Raw genomic sequence first — 17043 nt, 5'->3', positions numbered from 1 at the left:
GAAATGAACAGTTACATATCAACTCCTTTTTAAGAAAGTATTAGGAAATTGCGGATCTGGAAAATAAAGTGTTACCACCCAATCTGTATGTAGCCCTCCTTGCCCCATCTATTGTCCGCATCTCTCTCTCTCTCTCTCTCTCTCTCTAAGCATGTCTCTCAAAGACAAAGTCAGGGCCCATGTGTCTTTAATGTTGCATTAATCCCACATGAGACCTGATATTCTCTCTGATGCTCTTCAAGTCTGTTGATTCAGATGCCATCTCAAGTCACAGCTGCATCTCCGCTCCCTAAAGTGCGGCACGCACCCATTAATCCTCCTTTGATTAGGTTTAATCTATGACTACTACAGTATTTACAGACATGACAGCAAAGACGCTGGTGTTTACTTCTTCATTGTCTTAATCTGCCTTGTTAGTAAAATGAACGCGTCCTGGAGTTATAAAATGCTCCACTCCCAAAAGGGCATCAGAGGAAGCAAACATATGAAGACACGCACACACACACACACATTTGCGCACAAATTGTACACACACACACACACACACACACACTCAGAGCAGCATTAGTCGCATGCATGAGTAGACCTTGTGTGGAGAGATGCACACACACACACACACCACCCTTTCCACCTTTCAAAGCTCCTGCCCAGGGACCCTTCAAAGGCGCTTTGATTACCAGGCAGCCCATAACTAGCAGCATCCGGCCACAGTCCATCAAACACACACACACACACACACACACACACACACACACACACACACACACACACATACACACACACGCCTAAGTAAACCTCAACCATTCATTCAGATCAACAAACCATGAGTCTTTCCATGTAAGTCTGGGCGCATATATGTGTGTTTGTGCGTATGAATGAGTTCTCCTCCATGGGAATGGGTGTGTGTGGAAGCATTTATAGGTGTGTATGTGCACAAGTACGTGTTGGTTGGACTGTACAATAACACAAGCTTAATCCACACTGGGATAATTTCACAACGGAGCCATTCATGCTTCATATCGTGGTCCATTCACGTACCAGTCTTGATTAGTATGAATGAGACCACTCTGCTGTACCACACCGCACGTTAGCAGAGAAGTGGAGGGGAGGAGGGAGAACGAGAACAAAGCAGAGAAAGTGAAAGATCAAAAGAAAGACAGAAAAATAAAAAAAGAGTGAGAAAGAGAGAGAGAACATGAGAGAAGATATGTGTGTGTGTGTGTGTGTGTGTGCATTTGTGTGTGTGAGAGAGCGGCAGAGAGCTGCCTGGTGATATGATGGATAGCTAAAATGAATGTTGTCCCTTTCTAGTGCTGCTGGCAAGGTCTACATCAGCCCACCTGTCTAATGTGCGGTGGCAGGCACCATCCTCTCTGCTGGTCCATTTCAGCTGAACTGAGGTCAGCAGATGGGCCCATTGCCTGTCTCCACCTGATTCATGTGAAGTACACAATATCTTAAACCTGCAATAAGCGATATATAATATATATATAACCAATCCTGACACTACTGTGTGCTATGTGGAGATTTCATTGAGACATAATGATATAAACCAATATCCACACAGCAGCCAGCTGTGTTGCTGTTTTCACCTCTTTTCTAAAGCTTGTTGTCAAATTCTGGTCCAGAACGAAGCTCCTCCTGGACCATCCAGGAGCTATCCAATTTTTTAAAACTAGCTTGTCTCCCTCGCTGTTTAAAAGCGGTCCTCACCCCGCCCCATTTCTGAAAACTTTCTCATAATGGCGGAATGGATGAAATGAGCGAGTTAACTTGTTAATCTAGTAAACTTGCTACCTACCTCTTCACTTGTCATTGTGGGACATGTAACCTTCAGCGGGAGAAAGATCTGTCAAAGCGAGACTGGTAACTGGCGACACTTCTCTGTTGGTACATTTAACATAGCTGTTAGCCTTTATCCATGGTGCTTTGCAATGTTTGTCCTTGGTAGGCCACCGTAGTGCAGTGGGCGAGTGGCTTTGCTGTGTGTTATTTACAAATGTGTTCCGGTTTCTGTCGCCCTCTAGTGGTCAGAAAAATATGCTTATTGCAGCTTTAATCTAATAACGTGATGCTTTACTGATTCTCCAAAAGAGCCTTTTTGTTTTGGCTTGCCCTCCTCAAAGGAATGCTGCCCAAATCATAACAATGTTCAAGAGTTAAACTGCCCCGCAGACAAAAAACCCCACTCCATTCATATTGAAGCACTGCAGCTGAAACAAACGATGCATTGAGTATCTCCACCAATCACAACGCCAATCTGAATGAGTGCCAGGTGTGCAGTCAGGAAGGGGATCTACAGCTGTGCCTTTTTCAGTTCTCTTTCCATAGTCAATCAGCGATTTAGGCTTGTTTGTAAATTTCCAAATTCGTTAGCGAGGTCACTGGAGGGGGGCGGGATTTAATTATACGCCATGCTGTTTCACCCCGCTTTCAGTGTTGTGTAGCAATCTTTACGTGATTTTTTAATTCTTTCATTGTTCACTAGTTTTTGTTCTTGCTGTCATTGCTGTCTGTTTATGTGCCTTGTTTTCCTCTCTGTTATCGCCCCCCTCTTTGTCTCTTCCTGTCTATCCATCTCTGTCTGTCTCTACAGTATGTCCGACCCCTGTTGTCTTCTCTGCATGGCCAATCACTATCTCTCTCTCCAGCGCTGCAGGTTGGCAGTGATGGGAATACATGCATCCACAAACCACTGGGGGCTAATTTTGCTATTCCCCACACATACACACAAGCATCCAACCTTCTGATAGGTAACATATGGATTAAGATATGTATTTCCATTAGTATACAAAGGGCATTTTTCCTCAGATGTTGACATGAATACCAAAAGATAAGAGTAAAAGATAGAGTAAACACAATAGTTATTTCTGAATTCTCAGCTGACGTGTGAAGATTCATATTTAAGGTTACATTTTCACAAGAACTTTTGACTCTATTTCTTTTTGTTAAGTAGTTACTGCTCAGTGAACAACAGACACAAGTTGTAGAAAATTATTTGCTCAACTGCTGTAAACTAATTCAGCTTGATAGCATGCAGGTATAGAGGGTTGAAGTGCCTGACACCTGACTGACTAACTGAATTTGACGTTAATGCCCATGGCACCCTGGGAAAAATACAGCTGTGTTTGCCTATATGAATGCATACCCACACATACCTACACACATGCACCATTCATTCCTTTTATCAAATATTATTAAGAGTTGAGGACACTTGAGCTCAATTCACAGTATCAATAACAGCGCTGGCCATGTCTGTGTGGCCATGTGAGGGAACCAAAAAGTACGGCTCTGAGTCTGTAAACTTGCACAGCACACTGTGTGTCTGTGCGTGTGTGTGTGTGTGTGTGTGTGTGTGTGTGTGTGTATGTCTGTTTGCGTATACGTGTTCTGACTCACCCCAAGCCTTCCAGCTGCTGTGTAATCCAATCACAAGTGGGGGGGGTAGAAGGATTATCCAATCATGGGTTGGTTGGCAAACCCTGGTAATCCAATAGCAGAGGAGCCGACCAATCAATACAAGCACCTCAAGCAACCCCCGGTCTTGTTCCCTCGCTCATACACACACACACACACACACACACACATACACACACACACATACACACACACACACACACACACACATACACAACCAAACCAGTACAGTGTCCAACACTATAATCGTCTGGAGTTGTTGCCAGGCCAATGTGTTAGATTATTCATCAAGGCTGTACAGCTGCTGTGCCTCCAGGCATGTTTGCCAGATAGATCCCTGCCCTCCGTCTCCATCTCCCCCTCTCCTTCAGCACAAGCACTCACTATCCACTGCACATCACACTACCAAACACCAGCTAGGATAACCTGACCCGCTCCCGTGGCAATAAACAACTTGTTGGGCAAATATTTAACAGCTGACACGCATCGGAGGTGGTCCCACTTCACAGCTAAAGCCAGTCTGCAAAACTACACTTTGGTTGTTGTTTGAATGAGATGTACGATTGATGTCCTGTGGTCAGTTGGCATGGAGCAAGCAAACGCTGACAGATGCTGACACTGTACAACCATAACATTAGGCTCACTTTACAGCATCCTCTGATCAGTTGCATGCTTGGCTGTGTAGCTTATATGTAGAGATGTATAGGAATGTTTAAAAAAAACCCACTATTTTGTCCGTAACAATAGCATATGATAGGATTTCCCCCACCACAGACTAGGTACAGTATAGAGGGCCACCAACCACCGAGCCTACAAGAATTTCATTAGTACTGGTTTCAATGTTGTCTATGCCGTTCTAAAGGGCTTTCCTCCCTGAGGACGTATGATATAGAGAAAGAAAAATGTACCGCATAGAATTTATAGACCTAGAGACAGTGACTATCCATGTCCACTGAAGTGCTGAGTTGGCGTTTGGTGTTGACAATGTGTGGTATGGAGGAGAGGACTTGAGGGTGGAAGCTGGGCCTCGGGGCAGAAACGCACCTGGAGTCACAGCCAGCTCAACTGCTGGGCCTCCATGAAGGAGCACAAGTTTGAGAGCTGAAGTTTGAGAACTACTTTGCTCTGAGAAAAACCTCTTTCATTTGAGAGTCTTTTCTGGCAGCGGAGAAAATACTTAGCAGTGACAGAGGGATGAATATTTAGTAGAGCACTAAACAGGGCATTTGCGGTTTGAGGATTTTTCTTACCCTGCTGTGCAGCTGCAGTCACAATGCGCCACAATCCTGAAATATATAAACAAAAAGTAGTAGCAGAACAACAAGGATGAGAGAGAGAGAGAAAGAGAGAGAGAGAGAGAGACTTACTCTCAGTAACCAGTGAAGACATTTTTATGTGATCCTATCTCACAAAGAAATTAACTTGTCATTTTTATAGACACTCTGCTAGCTCTTGAGACAGTGAGACCGATGTTGTGAAGGATATTCATTTGTCATTTTTTGCATAACTGTACAGCAATGGGTGCTGATGTAGCCCATTGATGAATTTAAGTCAAAATTATTACCTTGACTGTTTTAACTCCCTTTTACATATTTATTGGTGACTGCACTGTAAATTGAGTAGGTTTTCATACTTTGTCACATCAGGTTGGTGAATAAGGAATAAGAAGGTGATGTGTAGAGATCAGCATTATGGAGTAATCTGACAATGCTAGTTTCTCTATTTACAGAGGAGAGGAGAGAGAGGAAAAAAATGGAAAGGAAAGCTAAGCAAAGCAAAGGTGTCGTAAAGCTGTCAGAGCTGTCTGCCTCATTAAATAGCCCTTGGTTTGATGATTGACAGCACTGTAAGAAAAAGAGGAGCAGGAGGAATAGGAGTGAGGAAACAGATCGTTTCATGTTCTTTTGTTTGTCTCTGCTTCTGTCTCGTTTTCTCTTTCTCAATGCAGTTCACTTCAGTTCAGTGGGCCTTACTGGCATGACCATTGACGTGTTGATGAGAGGGGAGGAGAGGGGAGGAGAGGAGAGGGGAGGGGAGAAGAGGAGAGGAGAGGAGAGGAGAGGAGAGGGGAGGAGAGGAGAGGAGAGGAGAGGAGAGGAGAGGAGAGGAGAGGAGAGGAGAAGAGAAAGCAACTTAAAATATATATAGAATTGCATTGATTGGTGATTATGATAGAATGACAGCATCAATTAGCAATAATGTAATTGTTGTGTTGTGGGGTTTGGTCACCAAGCCTCAATGTTTGCAATGGAAAATGGAAAATGGAACTCATTGTCTGTCTTTATGTTTCTCTCTTTGCACACAAAGACTTAATATTAAGAGAATAATATTAAGAGGTACATAGGGTCCCTTTACTGGATATGTCTCTGGAATCTGATGTCCCTTTTTGAATGTTTAGACATAATAAGGATGGAAGTAGTAAGGATATTTGCCTAATTTTGCCTTACATGCAGTGTTTGGAGGATTCTCTCTCTCTGAAAAACTGGTTAGTTGTTTCTCGCATTCATTTTATAGTAATAAACCCCATATCTTACTGACATAAAGCAATATGTTCTGCAACTGATTTAATTTAAGCCGTGTCATAATTGGACTTTGGATTTGAACTGTTCTATGTTTGTCTCACCTATTAGTATCAATTTTGGGTTGTGTCACTGCAATCTTGATCCTTTTTTTGATCTGAGCTCTTGTCTTCTTCAAGTGTACTATCAAAGCCCATTTCTTTCTCGCTCTCTCTCTCTCTCTCTCTCTGTGTGTGTGTGTGTGTGTGTGTGCGTGTGAGAGAGAGAGGGAGAGACAGAGAGAGACAGAGAGTATATAGAAAGTATAAAAAGTATATAGCCACTGAGAGCTGCATGGTTAAGCTTTCGCCGTAGGGGTAGACAAATCACATAGAGTTGGTGGACTTTTAATCCCATCGCTTTCACACTCTCTCCTTCACACACACACACACACACACACACACACACACACAAAGGAATTATTAAGACAGCTCCATAGCCTATAGTTTACAGGCAGGGCAGTAGCTTTAGTTGTGAAAAGAGCACGTATTTCTTTAATCGCTGGCCCAGCATCCCTGACTGTCCTCCACTGTGGATAAAACTTCAGTCAGTTGGCAATGGCAGAGATTTAATTAGAAATTCATACCATGTGCTTAACAGCCTAGCCATTACCTATGCAGCTAATGTATCCCATGCATTTTTTATGTGGCTATTAACAAACTAGATACTAATAACGTATTTGGGGTTATAGGTAATTCTAGTGTAGGACAGAGGTGGACACACTGCATCTGTTATTTAATTCATTAGTTTATGTGTACGCATGTGTACTTTCCCTCATCCCTTCTTCACCGCCTTGCTCTCTGTTTTTTGTGGACCTGAAGGTGGATAAATGGGTTAGAGTTAGTGGAAAATAATGAAAAATGAATGAATGGACAAATGCATTGTAGTTGTTTCTTTACACAGTGGTATTTAATTTTGCTTTCACCATGTAATCAAGTATGCTGCACAACATCTTTTGTAATGTTTTGATATGGCGCCAGTCTGCTTAGGTGTGAAGAGGCTTGGTCGATATTGCCAGTGTATTGGTAGTGCTGCCCCCCCCCCACCCACCCACCCACCCACCCACCCACACAAAGATGCACTAGGGACCGACAACAGGACAAAACAGTCTGGCTGTAAACCTGGCCACGTCTCATGACAGCCATTCAACAGGCATTTCAGCAGCTCATTTCACAGCTGTCAGCGGGCGGCTGAAGTAGCCAGTTGGGTTCAGTAGGGAGTCTGGACAAAAGGCCTCACCAGCCACATGTTTACACCACTTGACGTTTACACATTTGGCTTTCATTCACACAGTCAGTCAGCGGTTTGCCCGGAGAAAGAAGTGGATCAGTCCATTTACAAGTTGATGAGATCGGGGACCTGGGAGCGCTGGTTGATGCTCAGGCACGGCTGCGGGTTTCTCTGGGTTGGGCGATACCTAAGGCAGTAGGCATACTGTACTTGTGAGGACCTTCCACTGACTACATTCATTCCTTAACTCCTAACCTTAACTCCTAAGCTGTCAGTACTTACAAAGAAGGCAAACTTGCCTGAAATCTACCTGCAGTCAAACATGTTGCCGCATACAAGTGTGTATATACTTACTATGGCTTGGAGTTAGTCGTTTACTGACACCAGTGGGGGTGCATGAAGTGAAAAAGGAAATGGAAACACGTTCCCATAAGGCAGCACTACCAATCACATTATATTTTAGACCAATTGGAGAGGATCACACACTGGGGGCTGGTGTGTAAAGAATTTGACTAGTTTGTCATAAACCTAATTCTTATTCTAACCTTAACCCTAAACCTAAATCCTATGCCTAAACTAGCCTCTTGAAGAAGTGAGAACTGGCCAAAATGTCTTCACTTCACAAAATGTCCTTTCTCCAAAGGTCAAACTCTTCTAAAACTCTCCTAAAACTCACACTGGATCTCACAAAGACAGAACAAGAACACACACATTCACGCACGCGCACACACACACACACACACACACACACACACACACACACACACACACACACACACACACACACAAACTAGGACACAAACTGGCCATTCTCACACACAAGGTCAGAGCCAGTGCTTCTCATTTGTATTACGAGTCCAACACAGAGCCAGTTGACCTAGTACAGAGTGACATAACTGCCAAAGCTCCACTGTGCTGACGGACAGCTATAAGACCCTCATTAAAACCTCCACTGTCGCCTGAACAGAGAATCCAGGCAGAAACGAGAGATAAGAGAGAAGGAGCAAGAGTGAGCGAGAACAGACATGAACGATCAACGGAGCTGCGTTTGAATCTCTATTAAACAAATGCAATCGTTACTGAAAGAAAGAGGGGAGAGAGAGAAAGAGAGAGGGAGTGAGAGAGAAAGTAACAGAGAGAAAGAGAAGGAGAAACAGACACGGACGACGATCAATGCAATCATCAGGGCAAGATGAACATGGAAACTGTATCCTGGCAACGCAACTAAGACTAGGAAGAATAAAAAAAAAGGCTAACAATCTGCTTGATAATTTATTAAGTAACATGTGTGTGTGTGTGTGTGTGTGTGTGTGTCCCCTGACAAGTCATGTAAGCCGAGCATATGCACTTGATGACATCAGAGTTGCTTCCCATAGGATATGAAAAGAGGAAGGAAGTACAGGGCCATATGTTCACAGCCAATAGGGATGCTCAGGAAGGTGGTCTTCACTTGTGTATTCACTGTTATTGTGTACAGCGCCAGCCATCTCTGCTGTCCCCCAGACAGAGAGAGTGAGAGAGAGAGAGAGAGAGAGGGAGAGAGAGAGAGAGAGAGTAGGAAAGAGAGAGTGGGCAGGAATGTGACAGGGGAGTAATTAACTAATGAGATGGATTGCTCTGATTGACTGTTGCTGGTCAGAGAGCTACACGTGCTGTGCAGATTAAAATGCAAAAGCCAAGCAAACACATACACAGAGACGCACACATGTATGCAGACACACACCTTCTCTTTTGGATAGAGACCCCCATACTACACGCACACACTCACACAAACACATATCCTGCCCTGCCCATGTTCCTGTCTCAGTGATTTGATTAGTTCCTTGTCGCCACACTTCATTTTATGCCGTCTCTCAAATGAACTCAAAGCGAAGCAGCTGATGTAACACACACACACACACCCACCTCCAGCAGTGTTACACCATCAAATATTTAACAAGGGGGTCCCCGGGGACCTCAGAATAGATGGATCAATGAGAACGCCTGAGCACAAAGTAATAAATAGTCCATTTTAGAATGTTTCACCCGTCTAGATGGCTGAGGGCATTAATTGAATACACCACCGGCAGACAAAATTTTCCACTCAGTATGTATGCATGCGTGCGCTCTCACACACACACACACACACACACACACACACACATACACACACCGATCTCCAATTCTCAACAGCTCAAGAGCATTATCAAGTGAATAAACAGCGGATGGAGCCGGAGCATGTCCCTGCCTGTATACAACATTGTTACTTGAGGGAGGGCGGATGTATCGGTTAATGAAAACTCATAACGCTCTGGCATGACTGTTGACAGTGTTAACCTTTCCAGATCAATTCTTGTTACTTCTCCGCCACAGATTTGTCTCTGTAGCCGTCTCGTCTACAGGCCCCCTCTTCGCTCATAATGGGGCTGCTTTTCATGTGCATGTGCAAAATGTTCATTTTAAATATCTGATAGAAATAAACTGAGCGCTTTCATTGACAAATGCAAAATGTCTACCAAAAAAAATGGCTGCAAATTCTACCAATATGGGTTTTTGAAGGCTGATACATTTTTGGAATGGACATTTTGTGCCAGTGTTCTATATCTTTCAATTTAAAAATTTCAATGTCAAAAAATTCCAAACAATTACACATTTTCAGTGTTTCCCCTGGAAGTTTATTCTTGGCAGGCTGACAAGCATTTAGACCATGATACAATAAAACTCTCCATCGAAATCCAGGATACTACTACTACTACTACTACTACTACTACTACTACTACTAGTACTATTGCTATATTCATGCATGCATGTGTGAAATCCGATCAAAAGTGTCGCATGAGAATCAATTCAGGTTAAGAGCTTCATATCCTTCATATTGGAGGTGGTCGATGCTGACTGAATATATCAGCTGAGTCACAAATTGGACCCATTGGACCTGGGAAATCAAGTGAAAGCAAACGATTATTTTTGTCATTTACCTTAAACAGTCATTATGATAACTCTCTCCTCTCCCTCCCTCTCTCTTCCTACAGACAGCAACTTTGTTCTGGGTAACGCCCAGGTCCAGTCACTCTACCCCATCGTCTACTGCTCGGACGGCTTCTGCGAGCTCACCGGCTACGCCCGCGCCGAGCTCATGCAGAAGAGCTGCGCGTGTCACTTCCTGTACGGCCCGGAAACCAGCGACCGGCTGACGGCCCAAATCCAGGGAGCCCTGGATGACCGGAGGGAGTTCAAGACCGAGCTGGTCTTCTACAAGAAGGGAGGTGAGACCGCATGAGGTGTCAGTGTGTGTGTGTGTGTGTCTGGACTCAGATTACAATGCCAGATGACTGAGTTGAACTTTAAAGTTTAGGGACAATTGTGGGGAAAATTAATTTTTGCCTGGCCTTCACTTTGCTTCATTTTTCATTAATCCTTCATTTAGTCTCATTGAGATCAAGACCTCTTTTTCGAAAGATACTCATAAATTAGACAAAGAAAATGTACAGTACAATACAATTAGGTTGCAAGGGGATACTGGAGTCTTTCCTTGCTTTATGCTTCTCCAATTCATTCAATCCATGAAAGTCTGCTTGCAAAAAAAAGATGCACAGTGGAGTCAGGGATGAAAGAAAATTTGAAAGAAGGAAGCCAAGGCACTCTTCTTTTGTGTGCAATAGTTAAAAAAGCTTTTATTTTTGTACGGCTGCCCTACATGTTTCGGCAAGATACCACTGAGTCACTCCAGCAGTGGAACAGTCAACAATATAATTTATAAAACACTATTTGTAAAAAGAAATACACACTACTTTATGTGAATGTATCAATTGAAAGGATAGTAACATGAGAGTGTTTTCAGTTGGTGTGGTGTGCGTGTGTTATGCGTATGTGTGATTGTGTATATGTGAGCTTAAAATATAGAGTGGGAGAAGGAGCGAGTTCAAGAAAGAGGTGAGAGATAAAGTGTGCGCAGGAGAGAGAGAGAGACAGAGAGAGTGAGAGAGAGAGAGAGTGAGAGAGAGAGAGAGAGAGTGAGAGAGAGAGATCCTCCATTGATCCAGTGTGTATTAATAGATCAATGCTGTGATTTATGAGGACAGGGACAAAGATGGGTGAGAATGGAGGAGGTGAAGAAAGAGGCAAAGGCAAATAATAACTGAGAGCATGACGAAGAGTCACAAATAGATAGGGGAAAGACAGAGGGAGGCACACATCTGCTAGTTTGAGATATAAGCCTATAACAAAGACTGACGGAGGGTTATGGGAGCCAGTCTCCCACAAACACACATAAATGACAAATTAGAAGCTGTTTCATGCTTTTATCGGCTCTCCATAAGCGCACATTAGCATTTTTACAGTTCTTTGGGGTACAAGGAAAAGAATAAACACATTTATACACCGTTTCCTTAGTCAGGTCAGCACAGTTCTTCCTTCCAAAGCCTGGGGCTAAGAGAAAATTCTCAAATTGCATTTCACCCATTGAGTGCGTACTCATAATATATTCATATCAGCAGGATTTAATACGATACTTTCGGCTTAAACAAGCAGGCAAGGTAAGCACATACTGTCAGTCCGCTAATCGCAAGATTGAGAGAAACGCGTACAGAACGAAAGAAATAAAAATGTGTTTACAGTTCGTCATGCTCCATTCTGTTGAAATGGGCAATAAACAGCCATATATATTGATGACAGCCTTCCATCAACAGCTTGTATCCTCACATCCCCCTGATAGTTATGCATGGAGAGGCAGAACACGCTGCATCAGACACTATTGTTTACCATCGTGTTCCAGTCAAACAGGGACAAATCCAACCTCAGTATAGCTGATGTCTTTATTGAGACAATCCTCCCACCAGTTAAGATGCATTATTTACATGCATGAATCCCCTGCTGGGATTTAGTCTCAGAGTTGCAGGAAACAGTATGTACTGTAATGAATGCAGCCCACAAAGCCACCCGGCCAGAGATTACAGGTGAGTAATAGGAGACCAGGACAACTGGTTTTAGCCTGATGACATACATTTATGTAGCCTAACAGGGGTTTAGCTGCACTGTTTGATGAGATTGTTGGAGGAAATGGACTAATGTGACAGTGTTTCAGTTACACGTCAGCTGGTAATTAATACCATCATACTGCATATCTCATCTTTTTTTATCATCTTTTTATCTTTTACCGGCTTTTTATTGTCTTTTTATCGTCTTTCTATTGTCTTTTTACGTCTTTTATCTTTTATCTCAACTCAACTTAAATTTATCTTACTTTTATTCTATTATTTTATTTATTTTGGTTTTCATCCTACGATTATACTACTATTTACTTGAATGTTAGCTCTTTTCCACCTCTGTCCTCCTATGAACTTAATCCCTGTTTATTATTGTTTTATTGCCTTTTAAATTCATAATTTGAGTATTCTGTTTTTATTTTGTCTGTCAAAGCACTTTGTAAACTCTGTTGTTAAAGGTGCTATATAAATAAAGTTATTATTATTATTATCATTGTTATTATTATATAGATCCAAGTTGATATGAAGTTGAAGGTTTTTACCAGCATTTGAGTGCCAGAATCTTTACTTAATTAAGTATCTTTTTATGCGATGTACCAGTGTTAAGGCAGTAGCAGTTGTTGGTATGTATTGTGGTGTCTCTGGTAAGGACTCTGAATCAATTCAAATTCAGTACATGCAGTGGCAGATATGGACTCTTCATAGCAATATCCTCACGAACACAACAGGTTTAACGGACGCATGTCAAGTGTTGTTATCAAATGCGATCGGGGCCAACCAGCTCCCCTAGCAAGGCAATCAGAGGGAATCTCATCTGCAGTTGAAGGTAAACGTGTTTTCTGTATTGTTAAAAGTTGAGGCACGGACTCGGGGAGCTTCAAAGAGAATCTCGGCTCCCCGCAGTTGAGCCCCCCCCCCCCCCCCCCTCCCAAGGGGCTCTGGTATCTGCCCATCTATCTGTATCTGCTTATGGAAGACGCAGCTTTTCATCTGGGCTGCAGCGCAGGCTGAAAGCCTGGATGTTCTCTCATTACAGCTGCTGGCACAAAGTGCCCTTGAATGTCACACAGTTACACATGAGAGAGGGCCAGGATCACGACGCCCTCTCCACTGGTCAAGGCAAACAGTTTCTACGTGATTGATGTTAGCTACCAGCGATTCACAGAGACACATCGTTTTCTCTATTCCTTTCTTCTCCATCAATGGTGCTGGAAAAGGTAGAGAAGCTCTGTTAGATGGATGACTCCTTTTGAACTTAAGATGTTACATTATCCATGCGATAGAAGGATGTGTTTGGATGTTAGAAGGATGTTAGAAGGAGTGATTGGATGAAACAGAAATCAATTAGTCTATTTACTCATCCATGTGTCCATCCACCCATTCTTACATACAAGTGTTATATAAGCATACATGCATACATACAGTAAATCGATCCACTGTATCCATTGACTTTCGATACATACATACATACATACATACATACAGTACCCATTTCACTATTCGTCCCTAATTTTAAGCCCAAAAGTGTTGTAGTAGATGACTCTATACTATAAAATAAATAAAAAATAAACTTGACTCTAACTTATCAGACTGTATTTCACACAACACCACCAGCTAATCACAAAGATTTACACATGAGCCCTCAACCTGGTTTCCCCATAACTGTCACTCATCCGGGGAATAATATACAGAGCACCATCCACATGAGCTGTCAATCTCTGCTGCTCCCTGTTTTAGAATGGATGAATTCAGTCGGCCAGAGTCTGAGTGAAGGATGAGCACATCAAAGCATCTGATTAGCTGTGATAACTCTGGTGCTGGTCTATGTGTTCCCCTGTTTATCAACCATACAGCACCAAATTTTAATAATTTTCCAGTTCTGTAGGAGTTATCTCTATGGCAGTGACTCATTTGACAAAAATGAGTCAAAAAAGAAACCCAACTCTCAATAAAAGAGAATGCATTTTCATGGAAAGAGCAGGGGATCCAAGTGAACATGTAGAAGTGGCATAGCAACTAATGATCCAATTAGCGTTCAGCTTCACAGTCGCTGAGCTTCCAGGTTGTGGTTTTATTATTTTGCTTTGGTCCGCTGACAACGGCATGCTCATCTCTGCTTTCTGAATGACCAAAGAAAAACCAAGTGAGCTTCAATTATGAAAAAGCTTTTATCCAATGAAGGAACGCTCTCTCTCTGCCGCGAGATACAACAACTGAAACCAATCAGAGTGCTGTGGTCCTTGACCGCCTGGTTCTAGCACATGAGGAATGCAAGAACACACATGCACACACACACACACACACACACACACCCCTCGATGTTGATGTACGTACTCCGAGTAGGCCTATAACGTATACTGTGAGTCATTGAAATAATCCTCTACAGCAGGGGCATTCAGCCCACGGCCCACATATGGAAAATGACAGCAACTAGTTGGATTGCATTTCAACATTAGCAGTTGTCTCATTTTTAGTGGGAGAGTATATGGCTGGTTAGCTCCAGGTCCATCCGCTACAATGCACTGTTTCTATTCTATTCTATTCTAGCATAGACTAGTCTAGTCTAGTCTAGTATTCTTGAGTATAGTATAGTATTCTAGTATAGTAGAATAGTATTATAATATCGTTGTGTCTATTATATTCATTTATTAACTACTTTGTTGTTAACTAACTTGGGAAACAAACAAATTTAAATTATTTTTAACTAATCTACTTATGTAGTATGTGGCCATTATCCATCTCAGAACACGACCTCATTGACAATGATGGATACTCTCTGTATAGAAGTAATGAAGGCCTCCCCAGGCTGTGTGTTGTCATGTGCAGAACTTTCTTCTCTGTGCAGTAAATGTAACTGGTAAATCTTACAGAAAGCTCATTATTTTCTAGAGCAAACACACTGATCAGCAATGAATATTAATGAGCTTACACTTATAAGCACAGAGTGATGCTATCTCCCATTCCCAAAGTGAACTATGGCTTTCTGTGATTTCCTGTTATTTGAGCATGTTGGGACTAGAGCATCTGAAATTGCTTCGGCAATTGGACTCCAGGTAAGGTGTGGGACCTGGAGTAAGAGAGCACAGTAGGCTTTTCCATTTCCACCAACTGCCAGAGATGATTCAGAGGGGAATGGTGTGTGTGTGTGTGTGTGTGTGTGTGTGTGTGTGAGAGAGAGAGAGAGAGAGAGAGAGAGAGAGAGAGTGTGTGTGTGTATGTACACTTGTGTGCATTTGAGTCAACCCCACAGTAATTTTGAAGTAATTTTGATGTACATCTCAGTGGAAACAACTTATCTACTGTGTGTGCTTTTGTGTGTGTGATTTCCCCCAGGTACCCAGTTCTGGTGTCTCCTGGACATTGTGCCCATTAAGAATGAGAAGGGAGAGGTGGTTCTCTTCCTGGTGTCCCACAAGGACATCACTGACAACAAGAAGGACCAGGACCCCGAGCAAGGACCTGACACAGGTCAGTTCATATGAATAATAAACTCAAGGGGATGAGTCAAGAGATAAGACTTGACTCAAAGTTGTGCCCAAAGACATAAGACTTGGACTTGCATCAAGGGACCTAAAAAAAAACACGTCTCCATCATGTCTTGGTCATACCCACCCACAGGTGGCGCACCCTCCCTTCTGCACTTGGAGAGTTAACTGTCCAAAAGTAAAGCAAAGCCACAAGCCGGGTCAGTGCACCTCGAACAGAAGCTTATTTTGCCTTTGGCTAGGAAGTCAATTCAACTACCTTAGGAGCTGGGGATGTTAATATGGCTGCGGGCCAGTTGCCAACACAGGTTGAATTCACTCCAAAATGAGCAGAGTACTTGAGAGTTTGTTTGAATTCCAGTATTCACATGGAAAACCCTGTGAAGAAGAGCAGGGGAGAGAAACAGGATGATCAAGATGGCTTTGATGAAGTGGAGTGTTTAAATTTTTAGATTTTCTTTTTTAATGAGCTTTCAGCGTCGCTCTGCGCAGTGCGTCCTCGTGGGAGAGAGCACCTGTTTGAAATCACTTACCCAATTTCCCCCCACTTGGCCAGACATTTCCATTTGACCGAATATCTCACCGCCTTATGGACGAAATTATTCAAGTTCACCTGCCTGTTTCCCCGTGTGAGTCTCTGATGACTGGCTGAGCAACTCACTCCTGGCACTTGGCACAGCATGGTGTGCCTGGTCAGAGAGAGAGAAAGAGAGAGAGAGAGAGAGTGCACAGTTTCTACTTTCATCACAGAGACATGACTGTAACTAATCTTCAAACAGAGAGAGAGAGAGAATTTGGATTTTATGGAACAATACAACTCAGTAAAAACTCATACTACAAAACATACATACAAAAGTTAACTCTTTATTTGGATATTCCAATATTGATACTATCAGGTGACAAAAACTAGTTGTTCAAGAAGTTGTTGTTCAACTAGTTCAAGAAAGTGTCACTTGCCTATTTGCTGCATCTCTACAGACTATGTAACCCTAACCCTGACCTTAGCCTGACCCCATTTTAACCCTAAACTCAACCCTGAGATTAGGCCTAACCCACATTGAATATAGACTACTTTTCACACTATTGTATCAGCTGAAACTCCAGTTTTTAGTGAAACATTATAGTAGTTCATAGTGAGTTCAGATTCAGCGTTGGACTATCCAAATAAAAAGTGACTGGTAAGGCCCAGTCCCCCCTGCTCATTAACAGAACACAGCATCCCATTCACCCCCCACATACAGAGCAATAAGAAGAGCTACATGTGTTACCAGCTTGTAACAGGTAAACTGCACCTGGACTTGCCGCCACCAGTGCCAAAAAGCTCGGCCAGCTCTGGGACGTAGTTCAGCAGACAAACTCTTCTCTTCCCTGCCGCTGTGTCCCTGGTTT

At 42.8% G+C, this 17043-nt stretch overlaps 1 protein-coding gene across 1 annotated transcript in view; it reads left to right on the top strand.

Annotated features, from left to right (window-relative positions):
• Nucleotides 1-17043, top strand: part of kcnh3 (potassium voltage-gated channel, subfamily H (eag-related), member 3) — a 100415-nt gene that overhangs the window by 53205 nt on the left and 30167 nt on the right. Inside the window, exons 2-3 of the mRNA XM_071526328.1 lie at nucleotides 10217-10450; nucleotides 15503-15637. Of these exons, the coding sequence (XP_071382429.1) occupies nucleotides 10217-10450; nucleotides 15503-15637 (369 nt within the window). The remainder of the gene's footprint in view (nucleotides 1-10216; nucleotides 10451-15502; nucleotides 15638-17043) is intronic.

This window comes from Centroberyx affinis, unplaced genomic scaffold (genome assembly GCF_046629955.1).
Source record: "Centroberyx affinis isolate AG114_WGS23_722 - 3 ecotype Tasmania unplaced genomic scaffold, CSIRO-AGI_Caff_v1 ptg001400l_1, whole genome shotgun sequence".
In the NCBI taxonomy this organism is placed as follows: Eukaryota; Metazoa; Chordata; class Actinopteri; order Beryciformes; family Berycidae; genus Centroberyx; species Centroberyx affinis.
The sequence above is the reverse complement of the archived record's forward strand: the minus strand, read 5'-3'. Positions and strand labels throughout refer to the sequence as shown.